The 24,759-nt window shown below is 42.3% G+C and overlaps 1 protein-coding gene across 1 annotated transcript; it reads left to right on the top strand.

The window, feature by feature from the left end:
- The first annotated feature begins 325 nt into the window (after positions 1 to 325).
- LOC108940699 (uncharacterized) lies at positions 326 to 24,759 on the top strand. The gene is made up of 11 exons (XM_018763022.2): positions 326 to 466; positions 2,260 to 2,416; positions 3,643 to 3,714; positions 3,856 to 3,932; positions 6,438 to 6,538; positions 9,623 to 9,739; positions 10,532 to 10,606; positions 20,256 to 20,394; positions 22,841 to 22,923; positions 23,113 to 23,209; positions 23,315 to 24,759. Exons 1-11 carry the CDS (start codon positions 401 to 403, stop codon positions 23,480 to 23,482), a joined length of 1,152 nt encoding a protein of 383 aa, XP_018618538.1. The 5' UTR covers positions 326 to 400; the 3' UTR covers positions 23,483 to 24,759.

Here is a 24,759-nt window from a genome sequence, read left to right as displayed (position 1 = left end):
GAAGAACTAGCAAAATAAAAATTATACCTTTAAATTACAAATACGCACAGCCTAACTTCATATTTCGTCATTTGCAGACTTTGCGTTATTAAAAATTACATTTGTATTTGAAAAGAAACCTTATGATTTATTTTTCGTAGCTTTATTTTCTTTATTTAGGGAAACGAAGAAACACCATCGCTTGAATAAATTCATATAAACTCGCATACATACAATTGACTTTTTCCTACTTTAGCCAGAAATAGAAACCGCTTTTTTTTTTAGATTCAGATTGTCCTTCCCCGGCCACTGTAGAAAAAAATAAACGGAAGGGCGTTTAATCGATCACTGATAGACTTTCCTTCATTCATTAACTGAGAAGAAGAGTCGGTGAGCGTAACAAGTTTACTAGGTGTTTACCATGTTACGGAAAAGAACACTTACTCAGGACACCAGCAGTGGAAACGTTAAGCTTGGTGCCAAAAAGGTAATTGTTAGTATTAAAATATCTGGTTAACAAGTTTGTGTACCGGGCTTTTTTTTTTTTTTTTAGACTCTCAGTCTCACTCAGCCAGGTTCTGCAACCCCACATTTACCTTACAGCTGGGTAATTTTACTGGAGTAATTTAGGGTAAGTAGCTTAAGTGTAGTACAGAGTTGGGATGCGAACCTATGCGCTTCGGCGCTTAAGTATGCTACTACTAGTAGTTTTGGAATTCTATGTATGGTTGTATACTCAGCTGTATTTGCCTGATTTTGTAATGTAATTGTTATTACTTTTATTAATTTCTAGGCGACACATATTATGTTAGGTCATAATTATTACAAGTAACAAGATTACAGTTATTTACCCATTTAATAAATGATTTATACAGCTGGCTAACTTTACTGAAGCAATTTAGGGTAAGTACCTTGCTCAAGGCCAAGGGTACCACAGCCAGAGGTGGGGATCGAACCTGCAACCTTTTGGGTCCAAAGACAGCAGCTCTAACTACTACACTATCAGCTGTCCTGTTGCTCTTTATGTATACAGTATGTATGTATATGTTTATATGTGTGTGTGTGTTTTTTTTTTTATATATATATATGTACAATGCTGTGAAAAAGTATTTGCCCCCTTCCTGATTTAAAAGAAATTTTTTTGCATAATATGTCACAGTTGAATGATTGCGATCATCAAACAAATTTTAATATTACACAAAGATGACCCGAGTAAATCCAAAAAGCAGTTTTCAAACGATGATTTCTTTCATTTATTAGAGCTATCCAAACCTACCTGGTCCTGTGTGGAAAAAGTAATTGCCCCTTAAACCTAATAACCGGTTGCGCCACCCTTGGCGGCAACAACTGCAGTCAAGTGTTTGCGATAACTGGCAATGAGTCTTTCACATCGCTGTGGAGGAATTTTGGCCCACTCTTCTTTGCAGAATTGTTTTAATTCAGCCACATTGGAGGGTTTTCGAGCATGAACGGCCTGTTTAAGGTCATGCCACGGCATCTCAGTCGGATTTAAGTCCGGACTTTGAATAGGCCACTCCAAAAGCTTAATTTTGTTTTTTTTGTTTTTTTTTAAGCCTTTCAGAGGTGGACTTGCTGGTGTGTTTCGGATCATCGTCCTGCTGCATAACCGAAGTGCGCTTGAGCTTGAGGTCACGAACTGATGGCCGAACATTTGGGCAGCTTTTTTCCCATAATAAATGAAATCATCATTTAAAAACTGCATTTTGTATTTATTCGGGTTATCTTTTTGTAATATTAAAATTTGTTTGATGATCGCAATCATTTAACTGTGACAAATATGCAAAGAAAATTACAAAATCAGGAAGGGGGCAAATACTTTTTTCACGGCACTGTATATATAATATTACTATTGACATTATTTAAATCCAAAGTATTGTAAAGTCATTGATCCGTTTATACAGCTAGGGAATTTTTACAGCATCAGTTCAGAGTGAATACTTTGACCAAGTGTGCTGCAGTGGAGGAGGGACTCGAATCAGCAACCTCAAGGTCACACACATTTATTTGTTTGTTTCTTTGTATAGTTACATTGTTGCGTATACCTTGGTAAATGATTGAAAGTAGCTCAGGGGTAACTTTTACTGTATCTTAACTCAGGGTAAGTCCCTTGATCGGGGCCAGTCCAGGAGGTGGGGGAGCGGTCGGACCAGTGTTCCCTGTGTCTTTGTGTCGTGCTGCCTTCTCTACAATAGGGCCTGTCTACCTTTCTGCTACTTAACATGCTGCTTTCTTCCGTGTGTTTCCCCCTCCCCCAAAAAGGTGCCAGAGTCCGGAGTGAGCTCCCCTCCCGAGTCTAAAAGGACCTTCTGCTCCAGAGCCTGTGATGTGGGAAAAGTGATCCTCCTCATCATCATCATCCCCCCTTTCCTGAACTACGCCTCTTTGCAACGAGAGGGAGCTCTGCTGTTTCCCGAAGGTAAATATTGATTGCGTTGGATCACCCAAGTGACTGGCTCACTCTCATTTTACATCCATTCATTAGCTGATGCTTTTCTTCAAAGTACCTTAGTTACTGTAGTTACCCATTCAAACAGCAGCGTAATGCTGGTTACAAATTTTCATCTTTAGTCAATGATATGAAGTGTCCTCTGCTCTGCTTGATGCCTTAATGTGCAAGTGCAATAAATTAGTAATAAGGTTATAAATTAGGAACGTTTACTTCATTTATTATTTCTAAAAATGTTTTCTAAATTGATGTTTTTGAGTGGATTTTCTTCCTCTGCTCATGGCCTCCTCAGGCCTTAAGGAAAGCTTTTGAGGATGGTTTCACTAGTTTGTGTTTAGAAGAGTTTAAATTGGTGTGTTTATTATATGTAAATGTTCATTTCTGTCTTGTGTCATTTACCAGCCTGTTTCCTGTGTTAAAGCTGTAGATAACGGCAAAACCTTTTAATTTTGCAAACATGTCTTTAAGGTGTTGCAGGAGTATTTGGTTACATCACCTACAAAACACCTTTAAAGGGGATGAGTTGAAAACCAGAGATTTAGGAATATCCATCTGCTGCCTCTGCTGTTAAAAATGCCGACAGTGTAAAGTGCCTCTAATGAGGAGAGCACGCACGAACAAACGACATCCGTTGATCTTATGTCTGTCTGCGCAGCCCATGTGTTTTGAGGCACCGGTGCTACCTGATGCTCAGCTGTTCTGCCCCATTATATGTAGCTTAGTATTTAAACCTAATATTGTAAAAAGGAAGTGAAATGAAGAATAAAGAAATAATTTTTGAGCCAGTTTCTTAAGTGTCACAGGCAACATGCAGAGAGAGTGGAGATGGCTGAGGAGACGAGAAGAAATGTGAGCCACATGTAACAAAATTAAAGATTTTAAAGTAGGATAAGATGCAAAAATAAAATTTTAAAGAATAAAAATTCATACAGACATACACAAGTCAGCAGCAGTGATTTTAATAAATTAAATAGCTGCAGAAACCAAAAACTGCAATGAACTGGAATGGGAAAATGCAACATTTCTTTGGCAGAGATGTGTATGGAATGCAAAAGTAAGGTAAATAATAAATAAAATGACAAGATAGTGTTTGCAACAGCAAACCCTGAACATGTCCACTTTGTGTTAATGTTGTTGCCAGTATAAGATTTTTTTCCATTAAATCAAAGTTTATTTTGTTTGTCTCTTTGTCTCAGGGGGACTGGCGGTGGACATCGGTTTAGGCCAGAAGATTAATCTAGTGTGTAAAGGTGAAGGGCAGCCAGTCGGTAAGCTATCACGTTGTTCACCTTTTCTTTAATTTTCAGCTGTACACACACGAACAGTGTATTACTGATGTATGATAAACATGGATGTGGATATGATGCGACCAGGAAATGCAGGTGACTCTTCTCTTGTTTTTTGTGTAGTTCTCTTGGATGCCCCTACTGGGATGTCATCAGACGCCTGGTTCCACGTCCAGGAAGACGTTTCACGGGTGACGAAGGTGAGCCTGAAAACCGTCTGTGTGAATCGTTGACGCCGCACAGCTCCGGATGGTCAGCAGTTTAGAGCTTCCGATTTCCACGCACCCCGCAGTATCCTGAGGAAGCACATCTGAACACCTGCTGTCTGAACTCCGGAGACAACATCGGCAGCTGCGTTCAAACCTGTAGCCCTGCAATCTGGGCCTTCTCCAGTTTTTCCCAGTTGTTGGTGGAAAGGAAATATAATTCATATATTCATTTATTAATTCTTTTATTTTGTTTCATGTTGTTTCCTGTGGTATCGCAGTCTTTTGGGTGTAGGTTCGAACCTGGCCTCCTTTGTGTGGAGTTTGCATGTTCACCACATGTCTGTATGGGTTTCCTCCCAGTACTCTGGTTCTTCCCACAGTCCAAAGACATGTTTCAGGTGAATTGGTGACTCTAAATTGCCCTTAATATGTGTGATTGTCCTGTGATGGACAGGGGCCTCTCCAGGGTGTAACCTGCTTTGCACCCTGTGTTCCTGGGATAGGACTTAGGGATGCCTTTATCATGAATGTAGATGTTATTTAAAGTAGAAATCTCGATTACTGTTACTTGTGATTGAGAGAATAATTTTATTTGCTTACTGTAGTAGTAAAGTCGTGAATACAGGTGCAGAGATGGTGCAAATAAATCCAAAGATCAAAACGGGACGAGTGAATAATTTTTATAGCAAGTTATTTTCTTAGAATAAGAAGTTATTTTTTCACAAAATGGGGGGAAGCTATTAAGAGGTTCACTTTACATAAAATTTTAATGATAATATATGATAATATCATTCTTTAATTATCATTAATGACACTGATAATTATTTAATGAATATTTTTTCACCCTTGACCTTCTCGGTGTGAGACCTCTCAAAAACCAGCACTGCAAACAGAAGCAGTCTCTGATGTGCCACCCCATCCCCAAGAGTGTCCCCTGCCACCGTACGTCACCGACCCAGAGACGTCGTCCCAATTTTGGGCGTGGCCACAGGGAGCACACGGCACGCATTTCTGCCGCTCTCCACCAGCCGTCTTTCCTCGTGCAACGTTTCATCTGCGCCTAAAATAGTCTTCCAGACGGAGATTTGCGCATTTGTGTCAAGCGATGTGACTGTTTCAGGGAGGAGACACTTGTAATGTGTTCTGCGAGGAGCTCGTTTTTTTTTTTTAAGCCGTCGGCATCATAACTGTCCGAGGTTTTATAACTTGACATGTTCAATTCGGCATTTTTATTCGATCCGTTTTAAGGGGATATATAGGTCTTTAATGAGAACAGTTTAGTGTATGCAGTGGGATATGAATATGGGAGTGGATTGGTATAAAAAATTTAACAGTATTTCAGCAAGTTGTAAAGTAATCACTGCCGCTCATGTAGGTAATGCTTCACTACTACCCTCTTACTCCCTAAAGCGTGGGAATATAAGGGGAGGGGTACTGCCTTGGGCTCCTTTTGGAGATGCTCAGTGGATCACCACACTGCAAGGAAGGTTTACAGATGCCGTTGATTTACTTTTCTCCGACACTTTTCTCCAAAGCAAATTACAATATTATTTATCCATTTATACAGCTGGGTAATTTTACTGGGACGATTTAGGGTAAGTACCTTGCTCAAGGGTACTATAGCTGGAGGTGGGATCCAAACCTGTGATCTTTGGGTCTAAAGGCAGCAGCTCTAACCACTATGCTCCCACCTGCACTGTTGTTTTACCTTGTCAATAAGATACTGGTGTTTACGGTGCTTCCAAGAGAAGCTTTCACTAAATGAGTGAATTTGAACAGTTTGGTTTCTGGCTTCTTGTCTCTCTCCAGATGGTCCTGTTGTTGTCATTCTCCTTGATGATGTCCACTGTGATAGCGTAGCTGTTCCACTCATCAGATATTTACATACATTTACATTTATTCATTTAGTATTTGCTTTTCTCCAAAGCGACTTCCAGTGGATACTATGTAGTGTTATGAGCCCACGCACCTTATTCACCAAGGTGACTTACATTGCTAGATACACTACTTACGCTGTGTCACTCATCCATACATCAGTGGAACACACACACACCCTCTCTGTCAATCACACACTATGGGGGAACCTGAACAGTATGTCTTTAGAGTGTGGGAGGAAACCAGAGCATCCAGAGGAAACCCAAACCCATGCAGACACAGGGAGAACATGCAAACTCCACACAGACTGAGTGGGGATCGAACCCACATCCTTTCTCACCACCCAGGCAGAACAAGTCAAGGCCCTTAAGGAGTTACTCTTCTGCATCTGTCTGAATTGGGCGGCGTCAACTTGCTGATGCGTCTTTACTGTGCCGCCTTCCTTCCGTTTATAAAACGCTGGATGGATTTTCAGCAGTTGATTTTGCAAAGATTTAAGCAGAGTTTGTTGCATTTCTGCTGACAGGCATAAAAGCATGTGGATTCTGCTCTCGGGACTTTGACCAGTGCTTTGTGGGGTGGGGTCTGACGTTTGTCTGATCCTGTGGTCCTGTTTCGTAGGTGTGCAGTTATGACAGGGTGGGCCTCGGGTTCAGCAAGCGCGCCTTTCAGAACGAGACCACCGGCATGGAGAGGATGTGGAGAGTCTCTACAACTGGAAGGTAAACTGCTTCACAGGAGATTGACATTTACATTTATTAATTTTTCTGACTCTTTTCTTCAAAGCGACTTACATTGTGAAGGTTACAATTATTTACCCATTTATACAGCTGGGTAATTTTACTGGAGCAATGTAGGGTAAGTTCCTTGCTCAAGGGTACTGCAGCTGGAGGGAGTATCCAATTCCTGTGACTTTTGGGTCCAAAGACAGCAGCAGCTCTCACCAGTAATTTATACATTTTTATTCTTTCAGCTGATGATTTTCTAGAAGGCAACTTACCATAGGTAATGAATTACCCATCTACACAGCTGAGTAATTTTTATTGTATCAATTCAGGGTAAGCACCTTGAATAGGGATGCTACAGTAGGAGATGGGTTTCAAACCCAGGTACTTTGATGACAAGGTGACAGCTCTAACCACCACACCTCCTGCTGCCCCAAAGACAATGCTGATGCGTAATCAAACCCGTAAGATCACCCCAGAGTAAAGCATGAGGTTTCTCAAGAGTCTGGTGAATAAACAGTCCTGGTCATGTCCCTAACTTTTGTTATCATACTACCTGGAATCATACTTCAAGATTTGTGGACATCCCCAGTTGTCACTGAATGTACTGTTGGACATACATAGATCATCACTATTTACCATATGATACCCAGGATTTTCCATACCCACATCACTGGCTTTTACCATAACACAACTGTTTTTTTTCTCCTTATTTTTGAGCGGTACTTGCCACTACAAGCTTCTTAAGCAATAAATGTTGACTGGCTAATAGTTTTGCTTAAGTGGGTTAAGTGATTAGAGTCACTGAATTACTCTCAGAAGGACCTGGGTTCAAATCTGCTCTGCAGTACCCTTGATCAAGGTTCTTACCCAGAGTAAATACAGTTCTTACCCAGCTGGATAAATGTGTAAATTATTGTAAGTAGCCTACTGTAGAAACATTGTAAGTAACTTTGAAGAGAAGCATAAGATCAATAAATTAATGTGAAATCATGTCAAAAAATGGGAAGAGTATGTGGTTAAAGACACAAACTCCAACAGCGGTTATGAATTCTTCAGTCTTTTTTTCAATATCTGTGCCTCCATCATTCAGGCTCTCTGCTATGTACAGTTCTAGGGTAACATTTCTCTATCCAATACATTATTGTGTCGTTGAGCATTAAATCCATCAGCAGGACTAGGGTGGGTGGGGCCACACGTTCAGCTGATCAGTGGTCAAGTTCAAGCTGGCGCCAGGCCCTGGACTGCAGGCGACCGCAAGCAATCAATTTCCCAGGACTCAATAAGGCCACATGCTGGCACTTTGATGGCCACCTTCCCTGCTGCAGTGAGACCTCTTTATTTCAGCTTTAGCAGAGTTTAGATTTCGTTGGCATTTTTTTTTTTTTTTTTGCTCTAGCCTTTTATTTCAAGAGGTGTTATCTCACATACTTGCCATTTTACAAGATATAGACATTTTTTGTATTTTTCCAAAAATTCCCTACAAAAATCTCCTGCAGCACGATAGTTTTCCTAATTTTTCTGGAATACAGTAGACAGATGACAGCACACGGTACGAATATATTTATTACAGTTTCATATTTAAAGACATGGAATTTAAACATTAATGCAATATGCTCTCTGGCCCTCTCTATGCCTCTGCACAGGTTGTAGAAGCTGTTGGAGCAATATTTTTCAGCACTTGTGGTGAGCATGTTTTTACATTTAGCTACAGGTGGGAAAGGGAAAGAAAGAGAGAGGAAATGCTGTATTTGTGTCGTTTTTATTTATCGGAATCCTTTTTCTAAAGCTAGATGTTATTTACAATTACATCCCTATTTGACAGATAGATTGACATTTAGTTGATGCTTTTCTCCAAAATGACTTAGTGTTAAATTACTTACATTTATTTACTTATTTATGCAGCTGGGTAATTTTACTCAAGCAATTTAGGATAAGTACCTTGCATAAGGGTACTACACCTGAAGGTGGGATTTAAACCTGCAACCTTTGTATCCAAAAGCTGGAACTGTAACCACTACACTATCAACTGCCCCTGTATTTAGATAGCTGAGTAATTTTTACTGCATCGGTTCAGGGTAAGTACCTTCACCGAGTCTTTTACAATAGAAGGTGGGATTTGAACCTGGGTCCTTTGAGTGGGAGGAGGTGTTTCTTATCCCTGAAGTACCTGCTTCTCCAATCCCTCACTTGCTGTAACCTGGTTTGTGCAACAGTGGCTTTGTAACTTGTTTGCCCAGTGTGTTAGAGGTGGAGACCCCAGGCCGAGCTGATGTGTCGCTCTGAAGTGTCTCCCGGTGGATAAAATGGGAAGGAGCGACAGCGAATGAGAGTGAGTGCGTGAGATACGAGCGACACAGATGAAAACGGGAGGGAAAAGGCTACGCTGCTGTAGCTTCCGGGCGCTCTGCTTCCCGTTCAGATTGCGCAGTTGATGGACTGTGGCTTCTCTAACCTCCCTACTGTGTTTTTCCTTTCCCCAGAAGTGCAGCGAAATGTTGTTTCTTTGTATTTGTGAATTTCTCATGATGTGCAAAATATCTTTCTGTTTCAGGATTCTGCATAATTTAATACTTATTAATCATTATTTATTCCTTTAGCTGACATCATTATCTGCTTATGATTAAGCATTTGCAGCTGGCGAATTCTTACTGGGTAATTTACATGTTCAAGGGTGCTGAAACAGAGAAGGGAATTTGAACCCAGCCCCTTCAGTTGCTGGGTGAAGGTTCCAATCACTATTCCATCAACTGCCTTGGTAAAAGAACTTTCATAGTACTTGAGTATAAGGTTCTTGGGTATATTTCTAGACTTTTAGGAAGTCATTCAAATATGTGCTATAATTCAAAAGCACAGAATCTCCGCTGTGGGATACTTTAGGAATCAACATTGTGGTATGTACAGTTTGGGAGACGCATTTTAAAAAAAAAAAAAAAAAGGAAAAAAATGTCCTCCAGAGGGGATGAAAATGAATAGCTGGATTTCAGGAGGATATGCTTGATATATTCACCCTCCTGCATTTAAGAGAGGATGAGGTAGCAATGCATTACTCCGAGGAATTGATGTTTTCCTCTCTCGCAGGATGGTGGATGACTTGCACCGCCTGATCAGAGCTGCTAATATTGCCACGCCCCTCATTCTGGCGGGGTCCGAGTTGGGCGGCCTCAACGGGCGATTCTACAGCCACATCCACAATTTGTGAGTCGTCCCCTGGTCTCGTGGCCTGTTTGATCATTTCCATTATGAACTGTAGATGTACAGGAATGAATGTGTTTACATTTCAAGTTTTTGGCAGACTGTTTTCCCAGTAAATCAATGTATTGAAATACTTTCTTGTGTATTGGCCGCATGGGGTTGTCCCGGTTGCCATAACAGCAACATTTTAATAACCGGTTTCTCTTTAGTGAAATTTGCCATGTATAATGGTGCAAAGCAACTCAAATTAATGTTTTTTTTTTTTTTTTTTTTTCTTTTTTTTTGTAATATGCTATGGATGCAGGATGGATGGTGTAGAAAGCGTTCTTAAAAGGGGCCATTTAATGACCCCCCGCCCTTACAAGGAATGGGTGTCTTTTCGAGTCCCTTGCGACCCAGCGATTTAAATCAATGCAGCAGAACTAGTCAGAAGTCCGCCTCACTTGGCACTCATCAAAGTGGCGCGCATAAATTCCCAGAACCCCCACCCCCGCCCCCCCGTAGCACGATGATTAACAGACGGCGCTGTCCGCTCCCGGGCTGAGAGATTTAGCGTTTCATCCCTTGTGATGTGCGGCAGTTCTGAAAGTAAATTAAGCCGTGGTGAACGGGTGACATCGGGAGAATAAAAATATCGCCTGTCGGTGTCTGGGGTGCGTTTTTCTCCAGGCCAGGCACGGGGGCCGTGCGATACGTCTCTTTCTCATTATCACGAGGACGATACAGTAGACAGATGAGAAGCTAGGGGGGTGTGCGCGTGTGTGTTTTTCATCATACACTGTCCTCCGTCCTCAGAGATGTGTCAGACCTCGTCCTTATCGACCCAATCCCTGAAGATGTATTTGAGGAGGACCAGTGGCGTCAATACTGGTGAGTCCTGCTGTATTATATTTTGCATTTTGGGTTTTATATTTATTTACCCGACACCCTGTTCTTTCCCAAAAACAAATTCCAGTTTTAACAGGAGACGTTTAGTAGGTCTGACTGAAATAAGTAGCCATTGGCAGGTAGGTTCAGGCTGGTCTTTTCTACTAATTATGTACAACCAGGAAGTACACTCACAGTCTCACAGGGTCCCATAGGTGGCACAGCAGGTACTCTGGTGCCTCACAGCACCTGGAGTTGTGCATTCGAATCTGGCTCTGTGTATGGAGGATGCGTGTTGTCCTTGTGTGTGTGGCTTTCCTTTCAGTGCTCTGGTTTCCTCCCACAGTCCAAAGACTTGTGCGGAAGGCAGTGGTAAACCACTTCCATACCCCCCCAGCCCTTTCTGTGATAACCACACAAGAGATGATTCAACTTCAGCTCGATGACACTTACCCTACCCTAAGGGACTCATGATACAAACTAACGTCTTAGCGGCGGTAATAAACTTTCAGACACGGTAAATCTATAGTGCCAGATACAGTAAGTCTGCAGGGATGAGGTGGGGGGGGGGGGGGTCCTCAGACTTGTCATCAGAGCCCTTGACCCCACTCGTCTCGCTGCCTCTGTTTCTGATTACGCTTGTAGGATGTGTAACGCCCTCCTGTTGAGGAGGGGGTCAGGTGGTTCACAGTTTATTTCATGCTTACTTGCTGATTACAAGTTCTTAATTCTCTTGAAGTAGACGTTGCTCCCCCCATTTCAAAAATCCGAACGGACACATGAGGGCCACGGATGTGTCCACTACCTCTTGGCTGTCCAGCGCAACTTGTAATATGTCCGTTCATCGTATCTGTGCAATTTTTAAAATGCTTAAGTCAATAATACGTTAAAAACCGTCACGCTTAATTTAAAATCCATACAATAAAATCTGTTGCAATAAAAGCAACAAGTACATGCAGCATAATGAGTGATTAAAAACAAATTAATTCCCCAAGACTCTAAGATCTATAAATCCAATTAAAAGGAAACTCGCTCCAGGAGCTTCACTGCTTAAGGGCTCTTCCCAGGGCACTGCTGTTCACCTTTCTCACACTCCTGCAGTGTTTCTTTACTGCATGTCATACCCCTATTAACAGACTCCTTCTTACATAAACATGTAATAAAAAAGAATAACACAATTTAAAGCAAAATAAACAGAACCCAGACATGTAATAAAGTGAACTGCAGTAAATTATATGTAAGAAGACACTCAAATCACCACTCTCTAACTCAGTGTATTTTAAAGGACTGCTTAAAAGTGACACGTGTGCTAAAAGTGGCAAAGTTTTTTTTAAAAAACCCTTTTTAAAATGAATTGAAGGAAAAAGATAATGCTCAGTTACATCAAAAACAGTTGTTGGTGTGTTTCTTGTGTGTCAGGTGTGCGGAGGGGAGGCATGGTGGCGCAGCGAGTAGCGCTGTTGTCTCACAGTGCCTGGGTGGTGTGAGAGGAGGTGGGTTCGATTCCTGCTCAGTCTGTGTGGTGTTTGCGTGTTCTCCCAATGTTTGTGTGGGTTTCTTCCAGGTGCTCTGGTTTCCTCCCACAGTCCAAAGATATGTTGTTCAGGTTCCCCCATACTGTGTGAGTGACAGAGAGTGTGTGTGTTCCACTGATGTATGGATGAGTGACCCAGTGTAAGTAGTGTATTTAGCAGTGTAAGTCACCTTGGTGAATAAGGTGTGTGGGTTGATAACACTCCATAGAGTTCATTGGAAGTCGCTTTGGAGAAAAGCATCTGCTAAATAAATAAATCTAAGTGATGTCTGGTTTAGCTTCACTCGGCTCGCTGTGGTTGCAGGTTTGAAACCAGTCATACTGGGGATTATAAAGTCTAATTATCAGGTTACTGGTAATGTTTGGATGGATGGTTATTAAAGACAGAAACTAAGGAGTCTGAATGATTCTTTCACCGATACTTTTGTCCAAGGCGACTTGCGCTGTTAGAGAAGCCACAATTGATCTGTTTCTCAAGGGCACTACAGCAGGAGTGGGATTTGAACGAGCGACCTTCTGACTGCAAGACGACTATTGAGTCAAGAACCGAAATTGAAACCTTCGTAAATCTGTTCATGCTTTATTCTTTTCCTGCGCTAAGAGGTTTCCCAGCTTTCAGTCACGACCTGTCAGTTTAGGGGTTAATGCTGATGAGCCAGAGGTCAGGCAAGCCGCTGCAAAGTCGGTGTATCCAAGACTCAGTCGTGGCCAGCATGCGGCCTTTTAGTGACCTTGCTCTCTAAGCAGCTTAGAGACGATTAGTCCTCATACTGAAAATAAAAATCACTGCATGTTTGAAAATAGGGAAATAATGACTTTTTCAGAAATTAAGTACAAATCATTCGTGTAAATTATAATTAGAAAGCACAGACCTGGGACAAAACTGTAAATGTGTACGGTCAGTGAACAGATCACTGTGGAAAACATCATTATCGCTTGCAATTATTTTGAAAGTTCAGGACTTTGTATTTTATGTAGTCGAGGCCTTTATTGAACATCACTTAGAATGTCGGATGCTCAACTTTATAGTGATTTGATCATTTGCATAGGAAGGTATTTTTACTGTGTCAGTTTAAAGTATTTTCACTGATCAAGCATACTGCAGCAGTAGTGGAAGTGTGAACCTCTGTTGCACCATGTGCTAATTTATAGACATGCAATACTCAAAGTATTCTTATTCGGGATAAGCACTTTCAGACAACATGTGTGTATCTAAATTCCTCAAATGGATCTGTAACTGTTCCTAAAGGTACCCCAGAGCTGTAAATGTAAATGTTATACAGAATCTTTGCACCGGGTCACTCAAAAGGTATTGTCATCCTTTGTAAAACTGAGCAAAAATGAATCCTAACCCTTTCCAGTGGTAGGCTTCAACAAATTTTAGTTGTAGGGGTGCCAGTAATTTTTAAACCTGTCTTTTGCCAAAAAAAAAAAAATTACTGCTCAATAAAATGTTTTCTGGTTGTCTAATTATTGTGTCATAATAAAGGTATGTGGCTTTTCCATATGTTGGAGTCCAAAATGAATTTTCGCTCAGTTTCACAAAGGGTGCCAACACTTATTGAGTTGACTGCTTGGATACAAAACTAACCCGATGGTGATATGCTCAAAGATGAGTTTATGGTGTCAAAATGTCAGTACAGCTGGGCAGTGACTGGGGTATGAGAAGAGTAACTGATGTGCCTGTCCGCCATTGCGTTTGGAATCCAGGTGGAGGTGGACCAATAGGAACTGATGTTCAGCATGAGGATGGCTAAGGTACCCGTATCTCCATCTCAAGGGACCGGGCTAAGACTTCAAAGCCTTTCTCAGTAAGAGAAGTGCACAGAGAAATTAGTTCCAATATATCCCATGAAATGAACCGCTTTTGCCACTTGAGAATATTTTGTGTTGTTGTGAGGCTTTGGGGAAATTCCAACACATTGTCACATCTCATTTGTTCTGGATGTTTCTGCACGAGCGTTTCATTGTTGTGCATCATTCTGTATGTTTATAGTGGAGCGTTTCCCATAATGCCGTGCGTCACTAGTACCTCTATATTGGCCCACGGGGGGAAAAAGATTTTATGAATCGCCGTCACGTATTTTGCAACTCTTCCATCTGCTATAATATATGCATATTGCAGAAATGAACTTACACTTTTCTTTTCACAGGATAGTTGCAGATAGTGTTAGTACATATTTGATGTCTGCATTTTTAAGGGATATTTTCTTTACCTGCTATTTCAACATGTACCAGTAATTCCCTGATCGTCTGTGATCGAACCACTCCAAAAATGGGATATTATATGTTTTATAATAAATAAGCTGTGAAGATTTATTTAATTTTTTTTTTTTTTTTTTTTTTACATGTTAGCTTTTTTGGTGACCCTATTAAAAAGTTAATAATGGGTGTGATGTTCCCACTGCTGTCTTCTGCTGTTCAATATTCAGAACATGGGGGCAATGGAAATGCTGACACGGGGGGGCGTAACTTGCCACCTAAAAATGTCACTTTGACAGGGTGACTGCTCTGAATGCTGCTCGATATTCCACAGTCTGAGGTGAATTAATTGGGAACTGGAGATATATACGGAGGAGTGCAAAGGCCCCCCACCCCCACCCTCCTTCACCTACCTTATCGTCCTTAATGGCTCCCAGTCAGTTTGCTCGTCACCTTTCATGAATCATTGATGTATGTATTAGACCCTCCAACGCGCTTTTCATCCCAAACCCCAAACGGGCTGCAACTTAATTCATGGCGTATGAAAGCGGCGACTTTGCTGAAATATAGATGAATACCGGCGGAGTGGCGTGGGATAATGGGACGGTGCTGGTGCCAGTTTAATAAGCACTGATCGATTGTTATGTTCCCAGGAATAATGTGCACTCCTGTGGCCCTGTGCAAAAAGTACTGTATTATATTTCTTTAGTTATTAAGTAGAGTAGGATGACACTATTTGGTAGGATTTGCTCCTGTGCTGCTACTGTTATTGCCTTTGTTCTGGCAACTGCGACTGGAAGGCAGAGAGTCCGCCCAGACTTCTTCACATAGCAACCAGTTCAGAGTTTTTGTACTTTTCTTTTATCACATCTTAGTGAAGCTTTGTCCCGTGTAGGGCTGCAGTGGTCCGGAGCCTATCCTAGGAGCACAGGGCTTGAGGATTGACTCGTCTTGGCGAAGGTGGTCAAGGAAGAAATGAGAAGAAGTAAGATACAGGCCTAGAAATTCTGTTGCACACCAAGCAGAATTTATTCTAGATTTCTAGGTGTTTACGGCCGCTCGTCACACGGGTACCTCGGTAACGGTGCATTGGAGAGCAGCATTCAACATTCTGAAAGCCCCTGCTGGCTCTCTTCTTGTATGCAAAATTGTGTACGCTAACCAGGTTTACACATCTGGTTAATTTAAGCCCCTTGTTAGATTATAGGGAACATTTCTAAAGTGAGAAATATCTGTACTGATCCAAAAATAGCATTTGAAATGTTGTGACATTCTTTGTTTTTAGACTTTGGACAGCTGACAGTTGACAAGTTACAGTTCCACCTGATTACCCTGCTTTACTTTTGGGACAAATGTGAGCATATTCCTTTGAGTGCCCCTTCTTCTGGGATGGGACACTGATTTGTAAGCAGGTAGTCTTTCTCTCACTCGCTCTCTCACACACACACACAAAGGGCAGTTTAGAGTGACCAATTCACCTCTAACAAGTCAAACACGGGGAGAACACGCAGACTCCACACAGACTACGGCAGATTCAAATCTACTTCTGATTACACTGTCCAGGACCTGTGAGGCACCAGTGCTACATGCTGCACCACTTTGCCGCCCCTGTGAAAATGTATATTGTTGAAAAATACTCAGTTAAGACAATGTATGGACCCGGACCTAGAGCCATCAGAGCTCTCATCAAATAAGAATTAAACAGCTTTAGATGGATTTCATTTTATTGCATTTTAAAAAGCATTAATGAAAGCTTTTTGGGCCTTGGCCAAAGCGATTCTTAATTCTAATAAAGAACAAAATCGACTCAAAAAGTCACTTTAATGTAGTGTACATAAGAGGATGAACGTTTTAAGCACTGAATCCATATAAACAAAGGCAGTGTTGTGTAATATATTACGGTGACTTGCTTTGTGTATCTTTTATTTTAAATTTGTTCGCCAGATGTGCACTTTCTTGTCCTCGAGCAGCGAGGTCGGCTCAGCCGAGGCCTGCAGACCGCGACTGGGCAGCTGTCGTGCAGCCGGGACAAGCGCATTCTGTGCAGCTGTCGTGCAGCAATGACAGGCACATTGTGCGCAGCTGCGGTCACCAGCAGCAGGGAGATCGATAGGTCAGTGGGGCACAACAGGGTGGAAAAAACCCAGGACAGAGCATTAGCCATGTCCCGGGTCCCAAAGGACTCCGGCTCGGCACGACCGTAATACGATGAGGCTCTGAATCCATCCGGACTGTTCCACTGAAAAGAAAGTGGTTTTCTAACACTAAAGTTTGATAGGTGTGCCTTTATGGCCATACATTTTAATGTAGAGCCCATTTTTGTCTCAAAAACTGCTTTGTGTGTCAGTTTGTGTTTGTTTATATCCTCCCTCTGGTCTTCTGCTATTGCCTTTTCAAGGTATGGGAGACATTTTATTAAACAACAGTTTATTATTGTTTGCGGTGTATTGCGCCACAGTAAGAGTGGCTCAGCTGTGGCCTTTAACCTTTTTTCCTCTCCAAATGCAGTGCTAGGCTGCCACACCCTGGCCATGTAGGAAATTGTCACATTTACCACATCGCGTCAATGCGTCTTGGAATTTTTTTTTAGCTGGAAATGGTACAGCTGGAGTCACGGATAAATCCCGCTTTGGCAGGGCCTGAGCGTTCAAGTTAGTCTAGTGTCTTTTAAACAGCGGGTAGCACTGGTGCCTCACCTCTCCTGGGCTGTGGGTTCGGATGTGGATTTGAATCCAGATCGGTCTCTGTGGAGTTTGCATCCTCTCCTCATGTTTCCAGCCAGTGCTCTGGTTTCCTCTCACAGACCAAAGATGTGTTTCAGGTGAACTGATTGCTCTAAATTGCCCTCGCTGTGTGTGTGTGTGTGTGTGTGTGTGTGTGTGTGTGATTGACTTGAATTGGACAGGCATTTCGTCCAGGGTACATCTGGCCTCACACCCTATGCTTCCAGGCTAGGCTCTGGACCACGGGGACTCTGCACTGGAGAAACGGTTATTGAATACGAGTCCTTGCTAGTTGCCTTTGCAGGGAAAGTGTGACGAGAGCACGGTTACACCCAGCAGAGGGACGCCACAATATCCATGTGCTGCGTTGTCACGGGGTGTGTGTATCACAGAACCCATGCATGTAATAGTAAGTGTTCTGCACGTAAGCTTGTGGGATTTTTTCTATCCTAAATGCGAAAGTATATGGTAATGGCTGATGGAGGTGGGGGGGGGGGGGGCTGGGCTGGGCTGGGCTGGTCCAGTTGGGGATGGGGGGGTTATCGCGAGAGGGGGGGATTCCGACAGTGAATTGCGCAGTTGTAACAAAAGTAGTGGTGTCTATTCATCCTGCACTAATCCAGATGGAAAAGTCAAACAGCAGAAAGTCCACAGCACAAACTCATTTTGCCACTTTATTAATTTAGATATTTCATTCCAGCCCCCCTCTGACAAAAAAAATGGGGGGGAGGGGGGAACCTCCGAAATGACCAGCGGTTCCGCTGTAACATGGTTCGCATTCGTCTCCCCGCGTTATCTGTTTAATTCATCCCGACAATCTTGCCAGTCTTTACCCACTAAATTTCCCCTTGACACGCATGCCTTGCTCCGCATAATCCGCCGCTGCCGAGCAGAATTAAAAATGGGGGGAGAAGAAGAGCCGAGAATGGGACAGGTGGCTCGAGGAACCTTGAAATGTAGTCAGGGCTAAAAATCAAACAGGTCGACATGCTGGCGACTTCCTTCTTCTTCTTCTTCTTCTTCTTCTTCTTGTCACCCCCCTGCGAGGAGGGAAACGCTGACAGGTGAAAAGGTGCTGCACGCGAAGAAGGGGCAGCAAATTGGCGCAGGAATGAAGGCCTTTGGGCACTCAGACTTCTCGGGGAGGGAGGATGAGAGAGGCAGAGCTCTGTAATGTCTGTTTTTGAAAACTTTTCACTGAAAACATGCGCTACGCAGCGGCCCGACTTTAGCGTATGGGGGTGTGCGGTTCACAAGTGCAGTTAGATGCCATTTATTATTGATATTTATACATTTATCTGACACTTTTCAGTACTGTTAGTTTTGTAGGTTAGACACGTACAGCGTTTTACCCATTTGTACAGCAGGTGATGTTTACTGTATTAGTTCAGGTTAAGTACCTTGATTGAGGGTACTACAGCAGGTATGGGATTCACATTTTGGTTCTTTGAGTGTATGTGGCTCTAACCAGTACGCCACCTGCTGGCCCGTTTTCAGTCTCCTCACATCCTGCAGTTTCCCTGCTGTGGATTTATTGAAATTCCTCAGCTGTTGGCACCGATGTCATGACCTTAGTAATATCATGGAGACTTATTTCACTGTATTGTTATGACCATGGCACCCCCCCCCCCCCCCCCCCCGCCACTGAAGAACCCCGGTGTGGTAACCTTTATAACCAGGTGTCTTTTTATTTGAATACCTATTTATTTTTGAAGGACAACATTATGGTTTCTCCTTCATGGGTATGAGTACTGACTTGTGTAATGATGTGTTTCAGGAGAGTGGGGCCTCGCTACTAGAGCCTCGGGCATGCGGGTCTCGCGGTGGGGGGGGGGGATATCGATCCATCTCCGCAATGCAGGAACGGGGACTTCGGTGCACCGGCGAGCAGAGGTGGACCACCATCTCGAATTGCACACATACTCGCACATACTCTCAGGTTTGTTTCTGCAGTCATTTAGACGTGATGGCTGCTACTCCCCGGAGAGCAATACCAGAAGAAATGGTGATGGATCGATCTCCTGCCTAGAGTGTAACTTATTGCCGTCGCTGTATGAAAGGTGCATTCTGGGAGGGAAAAGAGAGCGATTCGCTGCTGTGGTGCTTCAAACCGTGTTCCTGGCTACCATGCAGCTGCTGTTTTTCCTAGGATGGTGGGAATTTGAATGTGGAGAAGCAGAAGAGGTCTGCTTTGCTCTCCACTCTTATGTCCTGCTACCTCCTCGTTTGCCCATCCGGCTGCTTTTGGCATCTATGCGTGTTTGTAACTGTGGAAGCTGCTAGGTTTGTTGTGTGTGTAAATTCTTACCTGACATCAGCTGCACATTCCATGTCTGGAGCCTCTGCCCAAAATGTGTGTGGATATTGTTAATGCAGAATTGAGTATATGAGAGAGCAGCTCGATGGCACAGCGGGTAGCGCTGGTGCCACGTAGCTCCAAGGCTGTTTGTTTCGTGGGGGTTTGAGTCCAGCTCGGTGTTTGTGGAGTTTGCACGTTCTTCCCATGTTCTTGTCAGTTTCGTCCAGGTGCCCTGCTTCCCTCCCACAGTCCAAAGATAAGTTTCAGGTGAACCGGTGTCTCTGCGTTGCCCTCGCTGTGTGTGTATTTGGAAGTGAATATGCGTGTGATTGTCCTGTAATACAGAAGCATGTCGGTTTTACCCTACCTCTGTGCCTGCCCTCTGCTTCCAGGACAGACTGTGGACCTCCACGACTCCGCTTTAGGACCAGCTCTTATTGAGGATGAATACGTTTACATTTATTCATTTAGCTGACGCTTTGCTCCAAAGTGACTTACAATGTTAAGGTTACATTAGGCAATAAACAAGAGGATGATCACGTAAGGGAGCCGTGTCTTGTTTTCTCTAATGGTAACATTTGTTGTTCTGGTTTGAGTTCCTGGTCAGGCACTTCAGGCAGCCCTGCGTACTGCTTTGGGAAGGTTCTCTGAAATCTGCATCTGTGTGAATGGTTTTATGGTCAGGATGATGAGATTATGGTGCCCCCCACCCCCAAATTCAAGCCTTCTCTTGGAAATTGAACTTGCAGACTTGAGGTTACAGCACTTTGCTGCCCGCTGGTCTGCTATATTTCATCTTGCCACGGTGCGCTAATGTCGAGTACCAACGAGAGCCCTCCCCGTAAGATGGATAGTGAATGTAGGTGTTGAACTGACACTTTCTTCATGTCACAGGTACACGCAGTTAGTTCCATCCCTTCAGGCAGTGCAGTTCTCCGCGGCTACCGGCCTCAACCGCATGTTCATCATTTTGGGATGGATGCAGCCGGCAATAAGAGGAGAAAACGTGTCCGAGGATTTAATACAGAGGCAGGTGGGTTTGTATATCGTATCAAAAAGTCTTTCAGTCCATAAATAGGTGGGATTGCAGAGTAATATTGCTCTGGTTGTGGGGTTTTTTTTTTGTTAAAAAAAGAAATACTGGACTCCCTCACTCGTCTCAATTTGTTTTTGCCCATTAAACAAATATTAGTGTTGTTAACTGAAATGGGTTCAGTCATTCTCAGCCCCCGAACAGTCGAGCACCAAACGTTTGGTAAAGTTGAACTAAATGGCTTTTTTTTTTTTTTTTTTGTTCTGTTTTGTTTTAGTTTTGAAATGGAAACATTTTGGCACACGTGCACATTTAACTGTTTTCTAGGCAGTTTTGTCTTTGCTTCATGCACAGAAAAATATTAAGAGTTCTCAGCTAGCAAATTGAGTTTAATGAGATTTGAACCGTGCAGAGCATTCAGTTAAATTCCCCATCAAGACCAAGTAATTAAGAAGTCAGCTGGAACAAAAACCTGCACACCCTGCGGACCCCACGCACCCTGCGGACCCTGCCTGCGCTCCAGGAGTGAAGACCCAGGTCTTCGCAGTTTAATGGAAGAGGTTGCTGTGCCCAATCCAGCCACATGGTGGTGCTGCTGTTGGGGTGATAAAGTTTCACCACAGTCAGTGTACCTGGTGTTTGTGGGCATCCAGCTGTGTTTCTGACACATGTTCACAGGTCGGCGAAATGCTTAAATAGTCAAAGTGACCAGCTATCCTTTAAAATCAGAACTCTTCCGAATCTGTTTCCAGACATATTGCTGTACACCAGCGCTATCTTCCTGATTAAGTTACTTTGGATATAAATCAACTGAATGTTTCATAAAGCCCCATTATGATTTTTGCTTTTTTGTGATCATGTGAGTGATCATATGGGGGTATATTCTCGATGGGTTTCACATAATCAGCATTATGCTTTTTTCAGGGAAAAAATACAAAATATGTGCTCTAATGCACAGTGCACAGCAATATTTTATACTGTGATACTTCTTTAAGCTAAAGATACAAATCGCTACCATCATACACTATAGTCACATGGAAGTAAGTAATAGACAGTGTAGAAGTGTTGTACTATACTGTTGTAGAGGCTCACAGACGTGAATTATGCTCATTTGTTGTTTTGAATATATTAGAGCACTTTCCAGTACTTTAGCTGGTGACACAAAGCATCGCCGAGGAAGAGGTGAAGGTGTGCACAGCCGTAGTGAGATAAGTTCCCCTTCCTTTTCAGCGGGAGTCTCCGCTTCAGCGGTTCCCTACACGACTTTATTTGCAGTCGGCCCCCGCTGTGCAAAACGGCAATCAAATGGCCCTTAATGCATACTTGTTTCTTTTATGTCCCGACGAGAGGCTGCCCGGCCCTTGAAATGCATTCTGACATTTTCGTTTGACAGTTCCTGCGAAATTATTTGGCCCCTTGACCGCACTCGAGTGTCTTTGTTTTTGGAGGAGGGGCTGGGAAGGTGGGCCTCCGTCATGTACCGCACATAACATTGAAATGACTGGCAAGGGTGAGGAAGTCATCGCTTTCAAAGTCACCCTCACCTGTGTTTGTACACAAGATTATGGTAATTGAGAGAGTCACAACTCCCTCTCTCTCTCTCTCTCTCTCTCTCTCTCTCTCTCTCTCTCTCTCTCTCTCTCTCTCTCTCTCTCTCTCTCTTCTTCCCCCCTGACAGTAAGAGAGGATGAAAATTAGCTCTGGCTTTTTATTTAAATTCTGTCCCTGCATGGCGTAGATGACTGCTCCAGGTTAAAGTCTGAACTGTTCATTAAAATCCCCCCCCGTCCCCCCGCCACACATGTTTTGATGGCAATACAGATGAGGGACTTATTTCGGCTTTTGAAATATTACAGTTGTTGCCAGGGAGATAAGGACATCAAGTAAGACATTGTGCTTGAATTCTTAGGGGAGAAAGAAAGGTTTGAAGACAGACCGGGGATGGTTATAACACACACGAACATGTAGATTGATCACGTTCACTGGCAAAATAAAGCCATCCTGTAAGGTCATGATCTGTGGTCAAGTGATCAAGGAATGATTAAACAATGATTGTCTATTGGATCGATTTTTATTATGTTGATTTATTATGTCATGGGTAACATTTCCTCAGGTACGCAGAAGCAGTTAATTCATTTACATTTCCTTTAATGATTAATAATGATAATAATAATAATAATTAATTTAGCAGACTTCTTTCCAAAACGATGTACAACTCAGGGTAAACAAAAATGCATTTTACAACAGATGAAGAGCTTTAGTTACAGACACGTGACTGTCAGAGCGCAGCTTATCTGTCTGATACTGGCATTGCAAGAGTAACTGCCCATAGAATTGAGTCACATGGGAATATGAATATGAACTTATGAATGTTTCTTAAGTTTGGCTTCTGCACTCAGATGCTGTGTGATTATGAATGTTATTCTCTTAATTTTTATTTCACCAGAAATACTGCCTCAGTAACCCTTCTCATCAGAGCAGCGCTGTTGATGAACACTTCTTCCTGAATGAGAGCGTCTCACAGGTCAGGTGAGAAGGGACCATTCCATTTGGACTGGGCCGTAGGCCCATCGACTGTGTGGTCACTGTATGTACCTCATTCCGAGTGTGTGAAATAAACCCTTAGAAACATACAATTGTTTTGTTCCATTTTGGAGAAACGTTCAGCGGCTGTCTGTACACACTGTGTTGGACATGGTTTTCTTTCTTCATTTTCAGGGAACTTTCTAGATTCAAACCCCTGTCAAGCATGACCTCGGTCAGCGTAATAACTGGGGATTATTTTGACGAGCAGCTGCCTGCACACCTCAACAAAGTGAGCTCTGTTTCCTTTCAAATTTATTTTAAAATGTATGAACCAGTTTTTTTTTATTGCTCTTGGTTCTATAACTGTTAATTACTTTTGTGTTGTTCATTTTAGGTTGTAGCTGAGTGTCAAAAGAGGTTTTTGGAGCAGTCTTACCCCTCAGCGAAGCGCATTCATGTCCCTGGGGCGGACCGTACAATGATTTATAAAAAGCACTCCGCAGTTAGCAAACATTTGTTGAAGATAATAGAACAGAGACAATCTAAACAACGGAGTCAGTAACCAACTGCTGGAAATCTTAACAGTTTCAAAAACAAATGGAACCAACAAGTGGTGGTTGAATGTTTTCACTTCTTGGTCAACGATAGCATTTTTTTTTTTAAGCAAAATATTAGATTTTCTAAAAATGATTGGGAATATTGTCAGATGGTAAAGTTGATAAAAATCCAGTAGGAATAAGATTGTGTTTCTTTGTTTGTAATTACATGTTTTCACTCATCCTAGTGTTATTTTATACAAATAACCGTCGTTATCTCAGGCTGTTAAAAACAATATTGATTATTGAAATTTCAGTTCATCGGCATCTTGGAATGATTATCTTCTTTCAGTTCAACCGCACGTTGGAGCAAAGTGTTTGCCTTTGTTTTCTGTTTGGCTGTTTTCACAGGTTAATAATTGTTAAGCGATGAGGAGGCAAAATGAAGACAAGTCTCAACGCTGAGTTATCCTGAGGACTGAAGTTTAATTATGACACCACATCAAAATAAAAATTTCCAACAGTTCTGGAATTTTATTCCATCCATATACATGCATAGCAACAACATTTTTTTAAGAAATATTTTTTTTCTCCCATAATTAGGACGCTGGAATGATCGTGTTACCCCAGTGCTCCCCAGATCCCCACCCACCAATCTTGTTCTTCAACATCAATAAACTTAATTCTTTTACAATATTTTTTTCCATGGGATACAAATAAAATCTGACAAGTCGTCCTTTTATAATACTGCTTTCAGTAATGTTTCCTCTTTTACAAAGTATTGCGTTGAGAGCAAAGTTTTATAAAGGGAGACCAAAGTGTATCAGCAAACAGAAATACAAGTACTATACAAGAATGCTGCCCATCCTCATAAAAACATCCATTTCTGAGTTGAAGAAAAGAGACAAGGACATACAGCTACATACATATGCAAAGCCAAGTGCATATACCGCAATATAACATGCACGATTAGGCTTGATTTTTTTTCCCACAACAGTAATCCAGGGTGAAAAAGTGGGCTGAGAATCCAATCTGCACGTTACATTTAGGTATATACCAAAACCCTTACAGCAAATAAGAATACACAAGTGCTTTTGTAGCTATTCTGTGTCTAAAATGCATTTCCTTTGTAGCCTGTGTCTATTGTATCATTGAACCTACATTACAGTGTAAACAATGTGTTCTACACAAGAATGACTATACAATAACATTACAAACAACTCTGATATAAATTTCATTTTAATTTAAATTAAGATCACTACTCCTATTAATACTGATTGTAAAATAAATAAATGTGAAAGTG

This window comes from Scleropages formosus, chromosome 18 (assembly GCF_900964775.1).
Source record: "Scleropages formosus chromosome 18, fSclFor1.1, whole genome shotgun sequence".
In the NCBI taxonomy this organism is placed as follows: Eukaryota; Metazoa; Chordata; class Actinopteri; order Osteoglossiformes; family Osteoglossidae; genus Scleropages; species Scleropages formosus.
Note: the sequence above shows the minus strand (reverse complement) of the source record. Positions and strands in the feature narration are given on the sequence as shown.

Bases quoted from the DNA above. Each gene is read 5' to 3' on its own strand.
- LOC108940699 (XM_018763022.2), top strand. From the start codon at position 401: ATGTTACGGAAAAGAACACTTACTCAGGACACCAGCAGTGGAAACGTT. The intron at 2,417-3,642 runs GTAAATATTGAT...TCTTTGTCTCAG, and splicing joins AGCTCTGCTGTTTCCCGAAG to GGGGACTGGCGGTGGACATC. The intron at 22,924-23,112 runs GTGAGAAGGGAC...CTTCATTTTCAG, and splicing joins GAGAGCGTCTCACAGGTCAG to GGAACTTTCTAGATTCAAAC.